The sequence below is a fragment of the Empidonax traillii genome, unplaced genomic scaffold (genome assembly GCF_003031625.1).
Source record: "Empidonax traillii isolate 1590-97213 ecotype Southwest subspecies unplaced genomic scaffold, ASM303162v1 scaffold96:size1206935, whole genome shotgun sequence".
NCBI classification, from domain to species: Eukaryota; Metazoa; Chordata; class Aves; order Passeriformes; family Tyrannidae; genus Empidonax; species Empidonax traillii.
In genome coordinates, this window is record NW_020955289.1 from 1,055,723 (window position 1) to 1,081,139 (window position 25,417).

General features: G+C 35.6%; 1 protein-coding gene across 2 annotated transcripts in view; it reads right to left on the bottom strand.

The window, feature by feature from the left end:
* PLCL2 (phospholipase C like 2) overlaps positions 1-25,417 on the bottom strand; it is a 107,189-nt gene that overhangs the window by 20,396 nt on the left and 61,376 nt on the right. The window contains exons 3-5 of one of the 2 annotated variants that reach the window (XM_027881831.1): positions 22,661-25,147; positions 19,070-19,273; positions 3,816-3,891 (exon numbers count right to left, since the gene is read on the bottom strand). In XM_027881831.1, coding sequence (XP_027737632.1) covers positions 3,816-3,891; positions 19,070-19,273; positions 22,661-25,147 — 2,767 coding nt within the window. Of the gene's footprint in view, positions 1-3,815; positions 3,892-15,975; positions 16,060-19,069; positions 19,274-22,660; positions 25,148-25,417 lie in introns of those variants that run through there. The other variant, XM_027881832.1, reaches the window with a different exon arrangement.

Sequence of the window (25,417 nt, forward strand, 5' to 3'; positions counted from 1 at the left end):
CCTAGGCTTTGCCTTTCACTGTTTAAATAAAAACTCAATTGCATGTCTATATACCCAGTCAAAAGTGCTCTTCAATATTTAATTATATCAATTTCTTTTGCAGGATTATGTAACCTGTTATAACACAGAATTTTACTTTTCCTTACATGCTTTCTTTTGATGGACCCTGAAGATTCAAACCCCAATTCAGAATGCAAGTAAGAGGAACAAATAGTAAAAGAAACAGCTCAAGAGCTCCATAAGTGTCATTTTGCTGCAAAGCCTAAGCAGTAATGATGGGGAAGTAAGAGTTACAGCTACTTGAACAACATTTATTTTACTCCTTTAATTTTCAACTACAGAAGTATTTGCAGTATTGTGGTGTGGCCATCACCCTAATATTTTTCTGCATGCAGCCTAGATATAACGTTTTCCCAACAGATAATGTGTACTGTGTTTATCTTCAACAGCATCCAGGATGGCTGAATATTTCCCTTCTTGAAACCGTATCCTGTTTCTGACACTGCTGAGGGACTGCTTTGGAGTACATGTACTCATTTTCTGTCTTTCACTACTTGCATTATTAAATAAAGTCAGTCATTGTACAGATGGGATAAATAAGACAGTCCCTGCTCCAACAACTCAGAATCAAAGCATGAGGAAGAAAGAGAACAGATGGATCCAGAAAAAGCAGGGAGTACACGGCAGCAATGAAAACTATTTTGGTTAAGGTGGTAGGAGGACATGTGTCAATCTAGCTATATTTGTGGGATAATTTTAAAAACAAATTCAAAGGAAGCCTGGTGGATGTTTACAGTGAGCCCGTGGGACAACATGATAGAAAGCATGATGATGGCTGACAATCTATCAGGCAGTGGAAACTCTTGCTACCAAATGAGCAAATACGAGAGAAGCAAAAGCAGCTCAGTCCTGACGCACAATGAGGAAAAAATATCAAAATTCATCTCGGGACAGACATCATCAAACTACAGCCAGGAAAATGACGTGCATAAAGCAAAACTGAAATGGTCAAATGCAGAAAAAGGATAGTGTAGCCAAGATCCCAGAAAATAAGAATCTGAACAAGAGTTCTGGCAGCACAGATAACTAGGGATGGCTATGCCTCTAAAACCACATGCAAAAAATATGTATGTTTTTAATGAATCTGAATTATCAGCCCACAGTGCTGAAAAGCATATTTATGCATCATTTTAGCCGTAAATTGACATTGCTAGAACTGTATAAAATAACTTCATTTTCTGAATTAAAACCGAAAACTCAGAGACCATTCATTGCAGGTATTGTCAAGGCTACCTTTTCCCCAAACTCATTAATTTACCCTTAATGATGTTGTATTTCATAAGACTATAGAATCATAGAATGCTTTGGGGTTGGAGGAATCATCTAGATCCAAACCCTCTGCCATGGGCAGGAACACCTTCCACTAGACCAGGTTGCTCAACGATCTTCCTGTACTGTTTCACATTTGATTACATGCAATGATTGTCACCAGCAAACTGTATTTGCTCATTATTTGCCTCCCATCATTTAATGAGTACTTGGAATATCACATGTCCTTTTGAGCTTCCACTGCTAAACACAAAAATGAATTCCTAAGCTGTGGTTCTCTTTTAACCAGTGATGAGCTCAGGCAGTATTTGAATTATAAACTAAAAGAATGTAATGGAAGATTCAAAAGAGGAGCTGAAGATTGATGTGAGTTGGGTACAAAGGAGGCTATGAATGGGGTAAGGTGACCTAGACATTCAAATTCTTTTCTCTAGCAAAGATACAGGAGCATTTTCGGATTTTAAGAGATTAAGGGGATGGACTGCATTATCTTTAAATTCCCTTTAGCACCTAGGTTGTATTTTCTTGAAGGATTTTTAACTGGCTTAATAGCAACAAAATAAATGGTACTGCAGTCATCTTGAAGTTATATGGATTTTTTTCTTAATTCTGTGAAGAAGAAAAGTACAGTGGGAACCAAACCACTATTATGTTATTATTTGTTTATTTTTTCATTATCTATGTATCTACAATGCTTTCAATAACTAATTAAAAACTGAATGTGCTGAGCTGAAATTAACATGCTGATATGAAGAAAACAGATAATTTTTTTATATGGTTTAAAGAATCAAAATGAGGAGAGATGTTTACAGTTAATGCTCTTAAGAGAGTATTAACATTAATTCTGAATTAATTCTGAAAATAACTATCGCAATAATCATTTTTTTGCTCATTCAACAGGCCATCAACCTAAGTAAAAAAAAATAGTGCATTTATTTTAAAATTAGTTCTGAATTTTATAAGGCCAAAAGTCTTATTTTTAAACTTAGGACAGAAAACAGTTTAATAGGGTCCACTTCGCCTATTTAACAAAATTCTATTATAAGCCTGTCCATGGTAACAAAAATTTACTGCTTATTAGCAGTTTGCGTATTTCTTCTTATTTTAGCAGCTTTTCGACTCTTTGAGACATAGGATGAAAAAGCCCAGACAAGGGCATGATTTTGTTTTTTCCTTATCAAGAAACTACATAGGAAGACACATAATCTTTTACTTGTAATTAAATAGAGCAGCATCTTCTGAAATCAAGAGATCAATCAGTCATAAGATAATCTTCAAAAACCATTGATATTAAAAGTAATCCAGTTCAGCTCATTCATCTTGAAAAATGTCTTGACCCTGCAGGGATAAAGCTGCCCTAAATAGCAGGATCTATTACATAATCCATACTTAGGTTTATGTACCATGCTGGAGGGTTCTCATTTAAACAAGATCAAAATCTCCACTATTTAGCATGGGCTTTAAGTCTTTAGCATTCTTAAACAAAGGATTCTTGGAGCCAGTTGTCCTTCAAATAAAATAACGTGGTAAGACTGAAGAAAAGCAGATATATGGAAGTTTACTGGAATCCATATAAGCTAGGAGGAAGCAATCTTTTCTGAAGGGCAGCAATTCTAAAATATGAAAAATGGGCAATTAGCCTTTGCCTTACCTCCAATCAAGGATCTAAACTGCTTGAGATACTGGTGATGCTAAAAGAATATGGCTCACCATCACCACATGAATGGGAGATGATTTAAGAAGCACACAAGTCTACCAGACAACATCTTTATGACAGCATCATGTATTTTGTGTTTGGTATTGTTGTGGTTTAACACCAGCCATCAACTAAGCACCACACACTTGCTTTACTCCCCTGGGTGGGAGCTGGGAGAGAATCGGAAAAATCAAAGTAAGAAAACTCGTGACTTGAGATAAAGACAGTTTAACGGGCAAAGCAAAAGCTACACAAGTGAGCAAAGCAAAACAAGGAATTCATTCTTTGTAAGCACTGCTCAGCAGTAACAAAAACATCTCAGTATTATCAGCCCTTTTTTAAACACAAATCCAAAACAAAGCCCCGTACCAGGTACGAGGTAGAAAATTAACTCTATCCCGGACCAAACCACCACAGTATTTTAGATAAGTAACTCTCATTAGACAAATAGCTCTCTTTCCTGTAATCCTACATTTGCATTTGTGGAAACGACTATATTGACAAGCTACTGTCCATATATTAAATGCTCATGATTTCCAAAGTCAAGCTGTAATTCTATGGATCCTTGATTTCTATGGCTTGAAATGTCCTTTTCACTCTTACTGTATGTGCCTAAATTACAACAATCTCTTTTTTTGTATGTTTGTTTGTTGTTGTTCGATTGTTGAGTTTTGGTGGGTTTGGGGTATTTTTTTGCTCCAGTTAAATAAATAAACTCAATTAAAAGATTGGGCAAATAAAGAAAAATGCAGTAAGTTCTGTATGTTTTTAAAAAGCAGCTTGTACTTACCTGCTTTCTGACACTGTACTATCCTCTCATATAAGCTGTCTGTATTTTCAACTAGAGTCCTGATTGTGTGAATCATCTGCAGAGAAAATAAAATACACAGTAATATCAGTAAAATTAAATTTTTACTGAAAATTTTTAATCTGGAAAAGATGCTTAAAATTAAACTCAAATAAATAATATATTTACCATTAACATAATGAATACACTCATTTTCATTGCCATGACAAGGTAGAGAAGTGCCCTAAATGTAGCATAAAGACAAAAAACATATGATGATTTTGGGCTGGGATCTGTGAACACTGAAGAAAAACATCTACCCCGTAATTCACTGCCTATCAAAGCAAGTGGAAATGATACAACCAGGTAATTCACTTTTGGTGGCTTGGGTGAGATAACCTGGATGCAAGTTTCCTCTTTGTCACTCCAGCATTCAGGATGATGGCCACTCACCACCCACTGCTGGATTTTTCCTAGGGATCATTCCACTGCTTTTCCAGATTTTCCCTTTTTGTGGTTTGACCTGTACATATGTGAGACAACACTCTATGGAGGAAAACAAATCATTTGAGGCTGGTACTGGAGGATAAGACAAATAAATTATTCCTTTACCTATCTTTCTAAACAAAAATCCTTTCAGGGAGGCTCAGCTGAATGCACAGTAATTAAGATGGAACTGTGCAGACTTTTCAGCCCTAGGGTCTACACTGAAAAGTAACAACTTTGCTGCACCTTACTGGCTGACACCTCTGGTATCTACTCAAGCAGACAATTTTCTCACCACTAAAACAATGACTAAAGTTTGACATGTTACTTATGTAGCATAAGGGTGTTCATGTGGAACTTACTTATTCTTAGGAGACCACAATCTGCTGTTATGAGCAGGAACACTCCATGTTATAGGGGAAAAAAAAAAACCAAACGCAAACTTCTCTAACACTTTCCTCAGAGAAAAACTGCTGTAAGAGGCATGACTATTATGGCAGTCCTTCCTCACACGTATTAGAAGGACCCTCCTCCAGCTGAATGACATTGAGGCTGTTTATCTGAACATTCCACTAAGTGAGGCATAAATCAATTTTGAGAAGCAGGCAAGTAAGCCTCAGATTTTTGATCATGACAAGTGTGCAAGCAAGGGAGGAGGAAAAACACCTGCACAAACAAACTACTCTACAGACTTCTATAATTGTCAGCTACAAAAAAATCTGGTTTAAACAAATGACACAGCATTTAAAAATAATTCTTGTTCTGTTTCTATTATTTCAATTTAAATCAATAAAGAAAATTATGCAAACCCTGAAATTTTTGGTTTCTTCTACATATAAACAGCATGTAAATAAGCAACTTTGGAGTATGTGGAGGTCATCATACTGGATAATTTAATTTCATCTTCACGTCCTGATTAATCTGTATTTAAATTCAAAGTATCTCTTTAGCCTGATTTATAGTTTGTCAGTTGATGGGATTTGGGCTTTTTTTAAATAAATGTAAATTATAATAAATGAAGTAAAAATAATTTGATCAGGTTGCTAAGCTGCAAGAGAAAAACTTTATCTTACCCATTTTTAACTGGATTGTTCTTTGAATATAAATATCAATGTTCACTCAAGCAAAAACTACTTATAAATAGAATTATGCTGATAATTATTTAAGTGTAACAAATTGAAGACACCTTGAATAAGAGAATACTATATTTCACCCAGGGAGCACTGCAAACTGATTATTCCCGATCGGTCAAGAAGAAAGCCCTATTTCACTGTTTCATTACTATTCAGTCTTTAAAATAGTATTCAGAAATTGAAATAAGGTCACTATAAATTTGCTTGAAAGGCAAGGATTTTGCCTGTTTCAATATGTATGTCATGTAGCACATCTGCTTCTGCAATGACCTTAAATCAAGAGAACTAAAACACAGCTGATGTCCATCACAAATATACTTCCAGTAACTGGTGTTATTTTGCTAACTAGCTGAAACGAAGCTGTAAATCAATTTTTTGCTGCATTGAAAATCCCCTTAAAAAATGAAATGCTGAGCATATATGGCTTCTGTTTTTTTCAATATGCTAATACACAATAATAAGGACTAGATTCCTTTCACCTGAGCACCCTTTTGACTGGAGTTCATAAAAAAGAGAGACCAATAGTGCTGCCTGTTCAAATATTTGTTCTGTAGGAACTGTAAGAAATATTGCAACATCCCTATTTTTTCCCGACCCCATATGTATAATAATGTAATTTTTAAGTCATCTTAGTTAGGTCCTATTCCAGACACAGAACACATCTATCTGCTCTGCTTCCCCCAATACACTCTGCATGTACATCAGATAATTCTGAAGTAGTGAAGAACAAGTCTCAGCTGATTAGAAAACTTACTCTGAGACACTGCACTGATTTTCAGAAGTAACAGAATTCTAAGATGAATAAAAACGCCTACATTACTGCTTTTTGTTTACTGTCTGTATTGACAAAGCAAGGAAGTTGCACTAGTTCTGCAGATGAAAAGAAATGAAACTAATCACTGTAGTAGTGCTCTTTCATCACAGCAAGGCTAACATGGAAGAACAATTTATAGTAACATGCCAACTTCATATTTCACAGTTTCTGTATGGAAAGCTGCTAAATACTCTGAGATCAAAAGCAATGCCCACTTTTCAACTTCAGAAGAAAAAAATGTCACTGCATTTATGTGACAAATTATTCTAATATCCATTTTTATATTACCAGGACCAGTAACAGTTACTTTCTTTATCTTAGGTCTCTAAAATACATACCAAGCTGTATTTAACAGCACTGCGGAGCAAAGTTAACTGAGCTAGCAATAATTCAGGGGTTGTCTACCACTACCATTTGATCAATACTGTGGAACACCCCGATTTTCTTATGTTCTTCACTAAGAAAATAATGGAACAGTAAGCTGTGTGCATGAATAGATGCACCTTCTAGTTGTGCTTGATTAATAAAGTAATAGTATTAGTTCATTATAGTTTCATTCTTACATTGCTCTTCACCATGCAGTCACCTTTTAGTATGTATTCAGCTGTTAAATTATTCTTATGGAGTGTTTGAACATATGAATCCTTTCTAGTGTTCAGGCCAAAATTATGACATCATGAAAACACTCATGTAGATATTAACAGAGACTGAAAGACTTTTGGTAGACACAGCATATGGAACAACTAAGTATAAATGGCTATATTTAAATAGAAAATTAGCCTAATCCAAATGATACTGGTATGTATGTGAATGCTTGATATAAAAGCAAAATAGAAAACAATGAGTAAGCAGCAGCTTCAGTGTGAAAAACAGTATGTCTGCAGCAGATTAAGACAGGGAATTCTCAAGGCAAATAAGTTGTGGAAATGGAGAAAGACCAGGTAGAATCTGCTATATACTGCACTAGTCTCTACTGAAAAAGCCAGTCAATAACCAGCTATTTGCTAAATACCGCCAACTTTAAGAATATTATCAGTGACAAAACAGGAAAGAGAAATGCAAACAAACGTAATAGGGAACAAGCAGTTACCAACTGACCATTAAAAATGTATTGCAAATTACCCATGCTTGTTATAAGAAACGAACAGATATTATATGAAGTTTAGTAAGCTATACTTTCTAGCAAGTCTTTTGCAATCCTAATTCCCATTTCTAACCGACATTGCTTTTTTTCTGGAAGTAAATATTCAAAATATCCAAAAATATATTTGAAATACAGAATTTGTAACGCTTTCTGGAATTGCTTCAATTCTCCCTTCAATTCCCACCCCACCACCACATCCCAGTCTTGGTATGACCAGAGAACTTGCCTGGTACCCATTACATACCAGACTATGCTCTTTTTTATTTTTCTGCTGGTCAATGGAAAATGGGAAATGCAGAAAGGTATGCCTTATGAGCCTTGAAGTCATCACATTTTTTCAGAGGCCAGGCTGTCAGTTTGATCTATTCTTCCAACTCTATTTGTTAAATCATGCAAGCATTTTACCTAGTTATCAGAAAAACTGCCATAAGTTCTAACAAAAGGACAAATGTCAAGAAAGATGTAAAAAAAAAAAAAAAAAAAAAAGAGGTTTTAGAAATAAACACTAAATGATTAGTCCAGAGCTCTCAGTGAGGGCTGGAGATCTGTATTAGTATATTTTGTTCCTGCCTTAAAAAGATGACAATGGTGATGGTTAGAAATCACAATTTTTGCTTCAAACTGATGTAACTGTACTGTTACCTGTACCATTCACCACTTACATGACACTGTCTTCACAAACCAAATTAAAAAGTCATATACTGAAAAAATATATCCTCCCTCTCAGCAAAATAGAACTCTGTCATTAAGACAGTTACAGAAAATTAAAAATAGATACATGTCTAGACAACCCCTTAGAATATTTTTTTTTATGTTTCAAAAGTTTGTTAAGTCGGTTTTACCGTTCTTTGAAAGAGATAAATGCTATGAACTAACACTGTGTAGATCTATGCGTGTATGAAAGTGCTCATACATATGTATGAATGCATGTTTTTGAGACCATTCATTCCATTTCAGCTGAATTTGAACAATGAAGATCAATTTCTACGAGGCTCACAAAGACAAGTCTTCTGGTAGAAGAAAAACCATCCTGTTTATGCCTTCAACTTAGGGAAAACATATAGATTGAACTTAACACTACATATTTTGAATACTGTATTTAACAAAGACTACAGATCTTGAGAAAAAATCTTTCAAAACCCCCAGGATTTAGTCATTCCTCCACATGTGGAACTGGTTGGTAGCACACCAACAGAGACATCAGCTGCACTTTAAAACAGAAGAACCAGCCAATGATAAACTGTGTCTGGCTGATGAAACTCAGTGAGAGAAAATACCTTCAACTGACAGAATTGCAACACCAAGGATGAATGTTATTTTTAGCAAGTAAAGCACACCACACATTTACATCTCAAAATCTGTGAATATGTGTTGCCAATACTGTTAGCCTCACATTCCAACAGCAACACTGAAACTATACTTACAGTAGGTATAAACCAAATCTTCATTAAAATGGTGCTCACATTCTACGTTCACCCAAATCTCAGCATATTAGGATTCTGAAACCACAAACTACAACATTCCTGAAAACAGTTTAGCATTCAGAGGCCAAAATGGAGCTCTTAACAGTAGCAAGAAAAATGTAATTTGCATTGTCCGGAGATTTTATTAAGTCCAGGATAATACGAATGGCACCAATAGCAAAATAGCACTTCTCAAAAAAAAGGAAATCAAACATAGGGCATCCCAAACTGCTAATACATAAGCTGCTAATAGTATCTGCACCACTTCAAAAGGTATGCGTGGCACAGAGTTGTCTACCATTGCTCCAGGCAACAACGGCAAAGAAAGGAACTCTGGTAGGGACAGCATATAAACACTTTGACCTGAAGAACCATTATAAGTACCAGGAACTCAAACAAAATATGGTCAGTTCAATTCAAAATACAATTGAATGCATGTATAAACTGTATCCAAGCAGCCCACTATTCAATGTCAATGCACCAGAAGGCATCTTTGTTGTGGCACTGGAACAAGCTAAAGAACTATTCTTAGTCCTTTTAGTGACAACTGCCATGGTCAGCTTGCTCTGCAGCTGCATAAAGAGTTGTTTTAAACTACACGTGCTGCCTTCTATTTTCTGCTGGAAAAGAATGGTGTTATAGCAAAGAAGAAAAGAAATTACTGTAAAATCAGATTGTAAACTCATATTAAACCTCACAACTTGGTGTTCTAACAGTGTGGACACCACACTTAAAACATTCTGGAACACTCAACTTTTAACCAGGACCACCACAAACAAGAGAAGTAGACTTCTAATAAGTAAAAAACATTCATTGCTTTACATTTATTCCAATCTGGGGCTTTCCAGTATAAGAAAGATATGGACTTACTGTCCAGGACAGTGCCACAAAAAGAGTTAAGGAACTGGAGCATCTTTTATATAAGGACAAGTTGAGAGGGCAGAGACTGTTCAGCCTGGAACAGAGAAGGCTCAGAAGGAATCCAGGTGGTGAAACACTGGAAGAAGCTTCCCAGAAAGACTGTGGAGTCTCCGTCCTCAGTGATATTCAACAGCCAACTCAACACAGTCTTGGGCAACCTGGTCTATCAGATCCTGCTCTGAGCAAGGGGGTTGGACTAGGTGATCTCCAGAGGTGCCTTTCAACCTCAATGACTCTATGTAAATAAGGATTTTAGTAAAGCTGACATCACCAGTCAAAAGAACTGAGCTTGCTGGCTCAAGACAACGATCAATAATAACTTCATTATAGATAAAAATCAGGTATAAATTTGCACAAAAAGTTCAAAGCTGCTCTACAAACAACTGATCTTTTTACTATCCAAGTACAGTCCAAAGCACCAAGGTAAGAAATGACTGCTTCTTCTGTATAGATGGGATACTCTTCACATCAAACTAAATTTCCTTCAAAGCGGTAAGGTTTTTAGCAAAAGGTTTTTAGTCTAAATCAGAAAATATTTCTTCAACTAAGCAAGGAAATAAATTTAGCAAAGAAACAGAGTCATTGAAGTTGGAAGGGACCTCAAGAGGTCATCTGGTCCAAATCCCCCATCTCATGCAAGGCAACCTAGCATGGCTGGCTGCTCAGGACTGTGTCCAAAAGGCTTTTGAGTATCTCCACAACCTCTCTGGGCAACTTGTTTCCATGCTCAGCCACTCTTATAGCCAAAAAGTGTTTCCTGATGTTCTCGCAGAGCCTCCTGTTTTTAATTTCATGCCTCTTCTCCTGTCACTGGGCACCACTGAAAATAGCCTGTCTCTGCCCTCTCTGCATGCCCTCTTCAGGCATTTATACACACTGATGAGATCCACCTCGGCCTTCTCTTCTCCAGACTGAACAGTGCTCTTCCAGCCTAGAAGAGATGCTACATCACCTTAGTCACCCTTTGTTTGACTCTCTTGTGCATGTCTGTGTTTCCCTTGTACTGGAGAACTCAGCACTGGACACAGCACTGCAGATGTGACCTCACCAGTGTTGAATAGGGCAGAAGGATCACCTCCCACAATCTTAACATATATTATGATATAATTAGGCATTATGTTTCTCTTTAGACTTTAAACCACTGTCCTTTTCCAAGAAAAATGCAGATGAAATTTCCATTACGCTTCCTGAGCTCACTGGCATATTACAATATAAATGTAATGCTGTACCTCACTGACAGTGGCAGTATATCTCTGTAAGTAGAAAAAACACAGGAATAGACCCATGGCTTAACTTTCTCAGCCTTCCTTTTCCCCTCTCACCTCTTTTTGGAATGTTTTACATTCTAGGAAACACACGGGAAAGGGTTTTTTGTCTTCAGAAAGAAGCATGCTGAGATTATGCCATAATAGAGCCCAGGAGCATAAGGGATGAAATCCCCTTACCAAAACTAATTCTTGAAGGTCCGAGAAAAAATATGATATAATCTGTTCTTAATTCTCCAGTATCCCAAAATGAATTAAGATTTCCCACAGGTCAAGAAAATTTTTCAAAGGAACAAACAGTCCACGAGTTATCCATTAAAAAGTCTTCTATTATTTCTTAATTTGTCTTGAGTAAAGTAGAGTAAATGTAATAATCAGCAGCTCTCTTCTAAACTATGTGCCCAATGACAATAAACTCTTAAATCCAATAGTCATTTCTCTTCGCTTTCCTGATACTCTGGTTGTTGTAGCAAAATGATTTTTTTAAGTTTTTAAGCTAAAGCTGATAGAATGAAAAACTATACAAAAAGTGGACAATAAAGAAGCACATGTATATGAAAATATGTTGTATCTGTATAACAAGAAAAATCTATCATCTGTGTGAAAAAATTAACAAGTAATGTTTTGTCTGAAACTAAAACTGTCAGTACCACAAATGTTTTCACACAGATGTGAGTCAAAAAGACAAACAGAAGATTTGGAATTTATTGAGAAAGGAAAAGAGAACTACCACTGGAAACATGGAAAACAGTTAAGAGAAGTTGCTAATGCATCTGACCTATTTTTATGCTCTTCCATAAACGTTCCGTTGGACTACATTAGAAAGAGGACAGTAATCTACATGAACTCCTCTTCCTAAGCAGCCATATTATTTTATGCTCTTATGAATACTGTGAGTCAGCCATTAGACATAATGGGATTAGCAGGAGGATACAAAAAGCTTCCCCTTTCATGCTCTGAACAAAAAATGCAGAAATCTTGACTTCACAGAAGCATCAAGTTGTCATTATTGGAGCTTTTTAATCAATGCAAAACAGCTCATACTTTACAACATTTGGCACTGGAGTCTGAGAATCCAAAATTAGACGTTTGCTTCTGCCCTTGTGGACTGAAAAGCCCAGCATAAGCTGAGGTTATCATCTGCAGTTCTGTTTTTGGAAGCATAATTACAACGTTCATGACTGTTCTGTTATAAAACAGGAAAATAAAAACTGATAATAGCAGCATAATTCCTTCTGAAGAAACTGCCCAAGCTATTCACTATATTTTCCATCAATACTTATTTTTCCATCAGTTTTTGTGACAGACAAACAACTACACAGTCAGTAACAATTTCAATTCATCTCAAAAAACAGGATCTACAATTATTATAATTTATTAAACACAGCAAAAACCATTACCTGGGCTATTTGCAATATTAAATTCCACTGAATGATGTATGTTTTCCCTTAGATCTGTTCACCACTGAACTGTATCCATTTATTACCTAAATAAAGACAGTTCTACTCTGCAGAGATTTGATAATGAAAGCAAGAATACAGTAGAAAGCCAGAGGCAGAAATGGAAATAGTGAGACAGTGTGTGTAATCGCAATTGAAATGCTGCGTTTGTATTGCCAACTCTGAAACTTACTGTTTTAACACACATTATAACAATCTACCACTAAGACTGAGAAAGTTGTTGAAAGTCTAAGCAGCCACATACCTCACACCTTGATGATCTTTGCAAATCTGGAGGCATCATTAATTCATACATGTTCAAGAGTACTTCGTTACTTTAGCGAGATCAAAATTGTGGAAGCTATACCTGCTATCTCTAATCCGCTTACTGGAAAAACATACCCTAATGCAAAAATCAATACAAGCAACTGCCTTTAACCGTTGTTTTCCTGCTCGAACATCAGGTTAAGTTCAACATTCACTTCAGCTATCAGAGAAGATCTAAGAATTTTAAAAGGCTAAAAATTTAATGGTGTCTTCATTTCAACATGAGCATTTGAAAAGGGACTTTGTCAAATGCTTTGGAAAATCCAACCAGACTGATCTTCTGTGTCTACATGCTTCTTGACTTCAAAGAACTCCAAAGGATTAATAAGCCCTTCATTTTATAAAAGCTGTATTGACTCTTCCCCAACATGACACGTTTCTCCATGTTTCCTCTAATTTTCTTCTTCAAAACAGTTTCTACCCATTTTCACAGTACAGATGTCAGCCTGCCTGATCTGTAGTTTCTTCATCTTCCCTGGAAATCTCTTAAAACACTGGCACCACACTAACAATTTTGATAGTCAGTTGTAAGTGAGAGGATACACACAATGATTAGCACTTTTAATACATAACTCTTGAGATCTTTCAGAACTCTTGATTAAATATCACCTCTTTCTGGTACATTATTTTCTCATTTTGCCGTTCCTGTGTAATATCTTCTACCAGCATTTCAGTTAAAGATGAATTCTCCAATGAGTCACTCACAAAGAAGCATTTCATATGGAAATTTAATCTCCACAGGTAAATGTATGCAAAAACTAATTTAGTGTTGCGGTTTTATCTCTTTAGCTGGGGCTTTCTTTTATATGTTGATCAACTAGTGGTCCTACACACTCTTTGACAGGCTTCCTGTTTCTGGTATATTCAGAAAAGAAGTTAGTGTTATTTCTAAGTCTGTGCAGGTTATTCTCAGTTTTCTCATATTTCTTATTTAAAATGGCAGGGTTAAATATCTATCCTGTCTTCCCCATTTGCACATGACTTCATCTTTTTGGAAGATGCCTTTTTTTATTTTTTTTTCCACAAGAACCTCCTCTTTTTGTCCTCCTCAAGTCTTTTTTGATAAGTAGTACATATTTATTTCAAGCTCCCCATGTGGTATCTTTAGAGTGTCTGATGTCTGTTCTTTTGACTACTTCTCTTATCTAACAAGGTTACTTATTTTTATGCAGATTTTTTTAAACTATTTTTAAGAGCAGTTATGCTCTTAAGTGTAAAAGCAAGGAATGATAGTTTTTCAATCTTCTGTGCAAAGCCTACGTTGTTTTCTTTATAAGCCAGATAATGCTAAGAGTTAAACCGCAACATGGAATACCCATGGAGCTCAACTGCAGAAGACACGGGTTCAAGAAGAACATTCTGAGCCAACTGGAAAACACAACACAGCTATCATGGCCTATGCCAGTCAAGTATTCCTCAGAAAAAGTACCAGATGGAAAAATCCGGATTTTCTTCAAGTGCACAAGCAGACAGTGGTCAGATGCTACACTGCAATTTAAAATCAAATGAGATCCAAGATTGAGTTCTAACACAAGAGACTAGTGACCACATTGAACTCGGCCTCCTCTGATAGAGTCAGAAACTGAATATTTAGATCAAAAGAAAGCTGAAGAAGTATTAAGATCAAATAGAGTTGAAGTAACCTATTCACTCACTTAGATTTAGGAGATAAACTGGTAGTTACCAGCACTAGATCCAGTATTTTTTCGGTTACCCCAGAAGTTTGTAATCTTACTGGGCAGTTTCTGGAACAAAAGCTTCTCAACCAAGTAACTCTGGCACATTAGTAGACAGACGAAGTAGAAAAGTCTTATCTACTTGTTTTCTCAAGATAGATATCTGTAACCACAGCACAACAACTGTAATCCTTCTTACCTTATTTGCAAAGTAACCATAACCAAGGACATACAACAACAACAAGGTAACTAATACAGATTTTATGAGCTAAGCATAACTCAGATCTGCTAATGACTCTTTCTTAGGTCCTGGGAAAGAGTGCCTCCTTCAGAATTATGAGCTTCAATCCAACATGCCTGATAAAGAGGTGCTCCACCCAATTCATCTATATGAATATCGCACTGAGTTTTGAAGGTGAAAAATATTTAAGATTTTGAGCAGTAGCTGAACTTTTGTGAAGTAGCTGAAGTATGAGAAAACTATTAACATTTTACCAAAACCTTGACAATCAACCCATTTCAGCTTGTCTTTTAATAAGCCATACCAGTACCTGTCCAGTCCATAACTCTACACGGTTTAGTGTCAAACTAACAACTTCCGTATGGGACAGACACATTCAAGTTCCAAATACAGACTATCATATTTAGTTTATGTCATCGCCAAAATTTCAAACTCCATAACATAAAGTTTAACTTCTGTATGATTGCATATGCAGTCTGCTGTATTAAGTCAGCAGCTGAAATGAGGCAACAATAAAGCAACTGGATTTAAGGTAACTACAGTGCTACTAATCACCAACCATACGGTGTTTTCCAACCTAACAACTTCACTCTCTTTTAATACCTCATATTTTCATTATCTCACAACCTCCACCACCAAGTCCTCAAGTCCATGTTCTAAAGTCCCTCCCTAACGTAGGTATACAAAATCTATTCACCCTACTTGATTTCACTTAAATCAAATACAGACCTCCTATACTGCAGTCTGCAGACAAAAAAAAAAAAAAAACCAAAAAAAACCACAAACGCACACCACCACCCCTAGAAACTGGGGGAAAAAAAAAGGAATTAGCAGCATTATCTAATTAGGATTTAATAACATTTAATCCTAATTATTGTAGCAGCATTACTTTATCTTTTACACACAGGTACAGTTATCTGCCTATTTTGTGTTAGTTTTTCTCTGAGAAGTAAATGCCTGCTTCCAAAGTTCAGAAAACCTTATATTCATCAGATGGGGCACTTCATCCTCCACTAAGGGCAGAGAGACACAGTCAAATTCTCAACAGTATCTGGTTTCATTTGAATGCTCCTCTAGCATATCTTTGCAGTGCTATTATACTCATCACTGAATAATGCTGCAGACTTAGGGCAAGATAATTTTGTTTTGTCTTGCCATAGCATAACTTCTTAAGGCTTACTTACGGTTTATCTTAAAGGTTATAAGATATTTAAAAAAAACATGCAATGTCGTGGAAGAGGCACTTGCCTTAACTCCAAAGCTTCAATCTGCAGCACTGATCAGTGATGGGTGTGATGACACCAACAGAGTGCATGCTGAAGTATCACATAAAGGAAGCTGAAGTTCATGAACAAGAGGGAAAAATAAAACATTGTTAAACAGTGAAAAGATGGTAGGGTGAAAAATATTCAGGAGAACGGAGAAGCGAAAGAAAAATACACAGCTTAAACTGTTGCCTTTCTAAAAAACTACTTGTTATATTTGGTTTTCTTATCCTGAAAAGATACCCCAGTTCTTATAACATGGATAAAAGTAAAAGGTTTTAACCCATGAATAGTACTAGCCTTGATCACTTACAGCTCCTCCACTAATACAGACAATTACAGAAAGCATTATGTGCTATTTGTTTAAAGGTAAAGACACCAAGTATCCAGTGATATACTAACTTATTATGATTTGCCTCGTTGTTTCTTTAAAAAAATATATGTACCTGTACTACGCTGAAGATATTCTCTCCTTTTCATGTGCCCTTGCAGTATTGGACGTGTTTGTAATTATTTCAGTGTAGTCTGACTGTCCTGTTGTAAAGATCTTGCATCCTTTCTCACTTTACAGACCAACAATGAGTCCTTTAAGCACTCCCAATGTAAACAAACTCTGAAGAACTAAAATCTCAGCTGAATATTGCTTTCTAGGTTTATTATCAGTTTATAAAAAAGAAAGTATTTCTTACAAATAAGAATTAGATGAAAACATCATGAACCTGAAAGAGCCACACTTTGAGAATGCCATTACATGTGCCACATTGAGAGGGCACACAAGGTAATGACAAGCCTATGCATTTATGGTACTAACCAAGGTTTGTTTAATAAATATTTAACACTATCTTTGTTATCAACACTATTTCATACAGGACTTGACACACTGGAAGTACACGGTTACATAATTTTGACCTATACTGAGGCCTAAGCCAGCAGAAAATAAGACAAGCAGGTAATCCTTACTTCAACAGTACATCTGTCCTTTCTCAATTCTGGATAAGATTCTCACTATTAAGCAGGATTTTACACTCACATACTAATTAATCACAACAAAAATATTCCCAAGCTAAAACAAACAACTGAGGTAAAATGTGTCATTTTGAGGGCTCGTTGTATGAATTTACACCAAAACCATACAACTCTCCCATGATCTATAATAATATCAGATCTAAACCTCTGCCATTACAGCAAATGCCAATATATGAACTATATAGCTTCACAACTCTTCTCAATTTGATGAAAGTACGATACAGATGTCTCCCACTGTTTCACAATGTGCTTTCAAAAATAAGAGCATAGGAATATGGCTCCCATGGCTGACTTCATTTCACAGTATACCTGACAGATTTTAATTGCTTAAAATCTTTTGTCAAACGGAATAGAGTATTGGCAAGACTCAAATTTCACAAAATAAAATGGATCTCATTATTTCAAGTTTTATTTAAGTAATATTAAATTTACTTATCATTTAGAGCTAGAAGCACTATCGTACTCTTTGTTCAAAATTGAGTATCTTCTAGGGAAGAGAGGATGGAAACATTTTTAACACTAAATAAATATTTTAATATTCTTACATATGAAAGTAAAGTACAGATTTCTGAAGTATACAAATATTCAAATTTTGTATAGCCTGTCAGATGGGAGGGGGGGGAATGTGAGAAACCAACCTCAAATTGTGAAGATTTCTGGAGTCACAAGTCACCTTCAAGTGACACTCAAACAAAAAACTTATTCCAAACTTAGAATAAGATTTTAAGTACCTGGAACAGCTTAATAACTAACAACCAATATCACCACATCAGAACTAACTGCAGGTAGAGACATTTTGGTCAAGAAGACAGAACTTCTTTACTTATGCATTAGAGGTGTAATCCCAACAATCAAGCTTGTTTGCATCCTAATTATAGCGATACCCTGTAAGCCACCACTAAGAGGATATATCACTATATCCTTCTAACTGTGCTACCATTCCAATCAAATTCTGTTTTATTTACAGCATCACTGAACTATACAAACTCTGTCTAAATTGCTAATTATCAATGACTGCTTTTTGGACTTCGGTATAGCATAATTCTAAAGCTACTTTTTCTTTAATAAACAGTTTACAATATATATATGAAACTGGGCTACTGATTTCTTTTCCTCTGTTCTCATTCTTTAAATAGTGAGTGACTTGGGCCTGCCAAGTGGGGTTTCTCATTTTAGTTTATTCTCATTAAGATTAACATAAAATTATCCTACAAACATTTACTTATTATCAGATGATATACCAAATGAAAGAAAACATTAAATAAAATTAATAAATAATCAACTACTCTGTGCCAGATTACTTCAGTGGAAGTAAGGAGGACAGTTCAAATCACACTCATCTGGACATTTTTCCACATTTCAAATTAATACAAGGCTGATGTAAATCATTATTTATCACTGAATTAGTTCTTCCTTCCTCCCTTCTTGCAGCATGTTTAATTTCTAGTCTCTAAAGACACAATTTACATATTTACTGAAGTATAAGGGCTGAAGTTAACATTACAGCCGCTTACATATGGAAAAATGCCTAATTAAATGAGATCTGTAAGAAGAGACAGAAAAGGAAAATAAAAATGCATGTGTAGCATTTTACACTTTGAGGTGCTTATAAAACTAAAATACCTAAAAGCAGTGCCTGATATTTTTTTATTCCATGTTGAGTCAAAGCCAAAATAAATCAAGGTCCAAAAAGTGGAAAATGTAGCATCAGCAGATTAACATAAGGTGTTTACAGATACACAATAGGTTTCTAGTTACTGCAAAACTGGTAAATTAATACATCCTCTTCATGGTAAATCCTCTTTATTATAATCACTTTGCTTTCTGAAGCGTACAAACGTGTTCATATGCAGTATATTAATCTCTCTGTTTTACTCTGTATGAAAACACTATCAATTGCTGTACATTCCTGGGAATAACTTTCAAGTACATGTAATGAAGCACGAAATAGGAAGTCACAGGTTAAAATGACTTTTCAAAACAGGCATGGCACTTGATATTAGATATATTTTTTTTTAAAGTCTTTCAAATAGCATATAAGACAAAGAACTACTCACCGTTTCATACGCTGTTACAATCTTTTTCAAGACCTCTGGAACAATCCCTTGGAGCTCCATAGTCGGATACTGATCACTGAGATTCAGTACTACCAAAGGTGTATTATCAGGCCCAACCAAGTGCATAGACACTGCCAAAATGCACTGCATGAGATTTGCTACAGGAGAGAGGCCACATAATTCTTTGAATGAAACTACTGCATTCTGCAAAAAGGAAAGAAAGAATTTCCTTTATAGTTAAATATGAAATTTAAAGTCTCATTCTCTCAGGATAAAATACTTTACTGTTCAAGTTGAGCTACACTGTGGGATTACCACAGCTTTTCCCTGAAGAACTGATCGTTTTCCAAAGCAACCAATATTGCACGTATATTTTTTAAAAATGTTAAAAATTCAAACAATTCAATACATGCCACAGAAAAAAACATCTATCTAGAACAAGTATATCGGCTCCCTATCACTGCTAAAATTAACCATGCAAATAAACAGTTTCTAAAACATACTGGTTAGATATTTTGAAAAATTCTATGACATTTGAAAAACATTTTTAAAATGCCACCAAGAGAAACAAAATATTAGATGCTGAATGTCCCAATTAAGCAAAGTGAAGTGGAAGGAATTCAGCACATTTGTAACTTTAAACATACCTGAACTACAGTCCAGACGTGCTGTGGATCTGTTGGCTCCCATTTGGTGTGATTCACAAACCCAGCACTCCATTATCGATGTATTCCTATCATAGAATCACACTTAAGTGAATTTTTAAGGTACTTAAATAAAGAATACCAATTTTGTACCTTTCCCTAAGATTTATCACAGTTATATTTTATATCCAGTATGGTAGAATGTAAAACCATATGTTTAAACTTGGAGAAAATTTACAGTATTAGAAATACAATGGGACTCCAAGTAGCCACTGAAGTTCCATGGTGCAAATATTGTCAGCACTGTATTGAATTTAGGATTTTTGTACCAATTGGGAGCTGGTGATCTATGGCAGGTCTGGAGTTTGTGTTCCTGTAGGAAACAAAAACAAAAATACGGTATATTTTAAGTTACAAATGTGCTCAGTGTTCCTTTCTCTCATGTCATACCCAAGCAGGGTATCTGACAGAGATTTTCATTTTAATTAAAAGCCCTTTTCACATTGCTGGCATGGTAATACTCATTTGTGGACAGGTCTCCTGGAAAGACATAATGCCAACCTTAATGCAAACGGGAATCAAATATGAAATATTTTGCTGTCCCTTTATGAGAAAAATACTGAAGCAGACTTCAAAATATGCATATATAACATATTTATGCAAAATTATGTGAACGCTAAATTGCATCTAGCACAGTCACTTACACTGTACTTGAAGTAAATGTTTAATAGCATCTAGTAAATGTTCAGGAAACAGAAACTACTTTTATTAACTGGACTACACCTTAATGACACAATAATTACATAGTTGAAAAGACAGACATCGGGAAGTCCATTCAAATGTATTTTGTTTGAGATAAGTATTATGGGTAAGCCATTATGAAAAACAGTTTTACAGAGAGGTTAATGAGGACCAGAGAATGTATACATTCACTAATGGTAGGCAAGACAGCACTAGCATATACTCCTACTACAACCCTTGCCTTTGGACTTCTCTACATGCAGAGACCATTCCTCATACTGTTGAATAATTTAAACATTTAACATCACATTCTGTTTAATCACTCATGTTATACTTTTATCGGTGATTAATATGTAGCAGCAAGTTATGACATGAGCTTTTGTCACAGAAACATAGGAACAAAAGGAACAAAAAGGCTATTTGCATATAGATTTAGAGAACCTATTAAACTCACTGTTACACACTTTCCTTTTGTATCTTCTTTCATCTTATATTAAAGAAACACAAACCCATCAACTTTGCCCTTTTATAATCTGGTTTGTGGCAATATTATTTCTGGTCAATAACAATTTAGAATGCAAAATTTCAGTAATTTGGAATGAAACAAACCTCACATTCCCTGTTACAAGCTGACATGTACTTTAATTGAGTGGATTATTTACTTTTATTACCAGTAAAACCTTAGTTACACAGGTTACAACCCTAAATTGTGCACAGTATATAACCTGTTAAAGTATAAAATATCTTCTTTACAGCATTTTGAGAGATTATATTGATAAATTTAGTTGATAGCACATCTTTCAAATTGATAGAATAAAATACATAGAATACCTTTTAATATCTCATGTTCAAAGAAACCACACTGTAGAGTCTGTTTTCAATTACATCATTATACTGTGCATATTGCAGCGTGCATAGTAAACAGTTTGAAGTAGCTACACAAAACTGCATGTCTTCACTGATTTCTAAAGTCAGTTCTTCCTTGAAAACTGTCTTAAAATACAGTATCCTTTAATGACGGAATTCTAGCTTTCAATAGCTTAACTACAGGTAAAGTTCACCTTATATGCAGCCTATAACATGAAACAAGTCAAATTACAGTCCCCCTATTTTTTTAATTATTTTTTAGTATCTCGATTTTATATACTAAGGGGGAGAGCTTCATAATGATGTACTAATTGCCTCTTTCATATGAAGAAAAATTAGTTTTAGAATTGTATTACTATTAAAATCTGTTTAATATAAGATTATTCAAGAAGAAAATTTATCTGATATGTCTTTAAAATCCAGAATTAAGACTCAGATATTTTCTTTAATCAGTTTCCCCTTAACACTGCCTAAGAGCAAGAGGATTTAACAGGTCATTTCATTTGAAATTACTACGTTTAATTTTACTGATCACTGCTAGTATTCCATCAGAAATTCATAGATAGTTAAAAGCTTTATTAAAAGGAACACACCTTTACTCCTCAACTTTAATCTATTTCTAAAAGGGGTTATTTACCTGGAATCTCTACTGGAATCTCCAAATAATGGATATTTTGAAGTGAGATCTCTTGGCTTCCACAAAACCAAGCACCTCAGCCTGTACTTTTTTCTGAAATTCAATGTGTTTACTAATACATGACCTTTAAGGTAAGACAATTTCTTCTAGAAGATGCCTTCTAATACCTTAGTGCTAAATCCATGAATTTCTAACATGTTACAAGGAAGAATCATGGAAAGCAAATGGGTCTTTCTGAAAGCACTGCCTTCTATTTGTGAATAAAGAAAAAACAGTGAAACTATGCTAAATACACTTGGACATACAAGGTGGTCTCTAATAAGCAGTATTCTTTTTCTATCTGCTGTATTTTCCTCCTAATTTATACTTGAGTTAATTTTTAAAAACTAAAATACTGACACACATTTTTCTAGTGTATTTCTCATATTCCTTCAAAGGCATAGGACAAGTCAACATCACTGAGTTGAGTTCTAACACTGGAGCCACATTTCCAGTTCACATTCAACAAAATACCCATGTGCATTCAAGGTCTCATCAGCAGACAGTTTACCTAAAAGGCTGCTCTGACATAATCCATTTGTGAAGCCGTTCGGAATCAGACTCAAACAGCATAACGTACAACACTCTTAAAAGCATATATTCGATATGCATCATAATACAAAGACACACATAAGAACCAGTAAATTCATTATCAAACTGTACCTGCATATTTTCTCTCAAATCCGTAGCATCCCGAATAGGTTGGAGGGCATTCTTGAACACTTCATCTATTGTTTTAATCCATAATGTTCTCATAGAAGCGTATTCCCTTGATTTCTTGCCCTTCCTCACAGAGAGGCCCCGCTTATGAGGTTTCCCACCACCCCTTCTATTAGTAATGGCCACGTGCACAAACAAGGAAGCATGTGCTAAACTTTCACCAGTCAAAGACTGCAGAGGGACGTGCCGGTAACCAGTCTGTAGACACTCAAAGGGAATAGTGTATTGCCCGATAAACTCGTCCCCAATGTAATCATCATCCAATACTACAAAACGCACCATAGCTAGTTCTGGTAAATTTATTTGAAATTCAAAGCTTTCATCAAAAATTGGATTATCCCCGTTCTGATGCATAGTTTTCGTCCTTTGCTCTGCACAGTCAGCAGGGATTCCATGTATTTCGACATAGACATAAGGATCCACAACATCACCTTTGGCACCTGATCCTTTGGGTTTAGGGAAGTTTTGCCCACTAATTATTTTAATATGAAGCAGCTGAGGCGAAACTCCAGGCACGGTGTCTTTAGTATTTGCGCTAAAGAAGGATACTTCTTCTCTCATAATAGCAGGACGAAGGACATAGCCACAGTTTCCATTTTGTCGAAACCAGCCAATGTTAAGGTCCATCATTAAGCCAGGTGTTTGAAAGTTCATTGCTACTATCTGACAACCACATTTCCAAAAGTCCTGGGGATTCATATTACTAGAGTCAATCCTCATAGGACTGGGGAAAACCCTTGCGAGAAAACGCTTGTTATAATTTACAAAGTCTCCTGGGTTTTCGTTGGCATATTTGCTAGCAAGCACTTCATTAAAAGAGCACACTTCCCAGTACTTCTGGAGCTGAAATGAAACTTGAAACTCTTTGAACTGAACCGATTTACATATGCTTACCAACTCGGAGAGATCTTTGCAGAGCTGAAATCGTTTCCCAGTCATTGAGTTTTGCTGTTCTACTCCCTCTTTTGCCACTCTCTGTGACATTTCTGCTCCTTCATCTTCATCTGTAACATCTCCCTCCAGTCCAGAACAACTAGCAGAAAGCTTCTTTGCTTTGATTAGAATTTTCCCTTTAAGTGATTCCGGTGATGGAAGATAAGTCTCTTCAATGTTTGGAGACTGTGTATGCAGTTTGTCCCCCAGAATTTTCTTCATGTGTTGTACCATCACTTTCTGCTGCTTAATGGAACAATGATTTTCTAAACACAAAATAAGAGGGTATTCCGAAGCAAAAAATGCATACTTGTTAATAATGTCAATCACACTACGGAAGACAATCTGTGATGTCATTGTATGCCCTGTGTAAATCACTGGCTCGTTATCCGGACCATCCCACACATCCAGTTCAACACTTCGACAACCCATTTTTAGAGCGCGAATGTAACCTGTGATGTCAGAAGGCCCTCGAAACTGATCCTCGATCAAGTACGTATTATGAGATGAGTTTATAAAATAATGAGACAAGGGTTGTTTCATATCTTGGCAAACTTTTTTATGCTCTGGATCAAATATGTGGCAGTCTGGTGAAGTAAGGTAATTCGTAAACCCATCTATAGAAAGGCAACCCTTTTCCTGGCCCTCTTTGGCTGGCTCATATTTCTGAATAATTTCAAGGCTTATTTCTTCTGTGACCTGTGCCATACCCTGTTCTGCTTCTAAAAACATCATGAGATCCTTGGTATCTAGAAATTCTTTATTGCTTGAAAACTGAACTAACAGAAAATAGATTTCAGGTCTGGTACAAAGCTCATGAAAAACTTCAATAAACTCTTCTTTTGTTACTTCAGTACCAGTTTTTTCCCTAGATCTATGTAACTCCTTGAATTTTAGTTCAATTTTGTTAGTTTTTAAACCAGGATTTAAGTCTTTTATAAACTGTACAGCATTACATAGGGGTATATGTCCCAAATTATCTACATCTGATTCACTGAACATTTGTGAAAGCCATGAAGTCCGCATATTATCTTGAGTACTTCCTATCATATCTAGAGTATGTTTTCCATAGGAAATCAGGTACCTTAAGCCAGTAACCCAGATATTTGCAACATCTGCTGAGTTAGCAACAAGATCTAGTGTCTCGTAGTTTTCTCCATATATAATTGAAAATGCACAGTCTTCTGATATCTGGTCATATATTCCATTGCTGCGAAAAATATCCGTATTTTTCCCTGTTCTTACTTCTTTGATTGATTTAATATCAATCTTTGCTTTCTCAGAATCCTTTTTCGAAGGTTCCCAGCGCAGAGACTGCATATCCGCATCCAAAAGAAAGTATCGGTGATACACCCTGGAGTTGGATCGAATCTTTCTGAGCTCAGAGCCTTCGACCATCGCGTTTATACAGTCGCTTGCACTGCTGATCTTCTTCTCTGTTGGCATGCTGCTAAAGGACACAGTCTTCTTCCGTTCTCGCTTTTGTTTCGTACCATCCTAGTAAACATGAAGGGGGGAGGGAAACAAAACATTTCTCAGTATGATTTTGCTCAACATTGAAATAGGTTTCACAAAGTAGTTCAGTAAGGTCTGTGCAATAAGTAAGATAGGAATTCTTACTAGGATCACCACAATCAAAATACTAATGACAGCTTAATATTTGTTCTTGATTAAATAAATAATCTTCCAGTCTTTTTTTAAAATGTTTTTTAGAACAAAATTTCAAAAGCAAGTTATGAATGCTAATGAAATAATAATGTTGTAGTA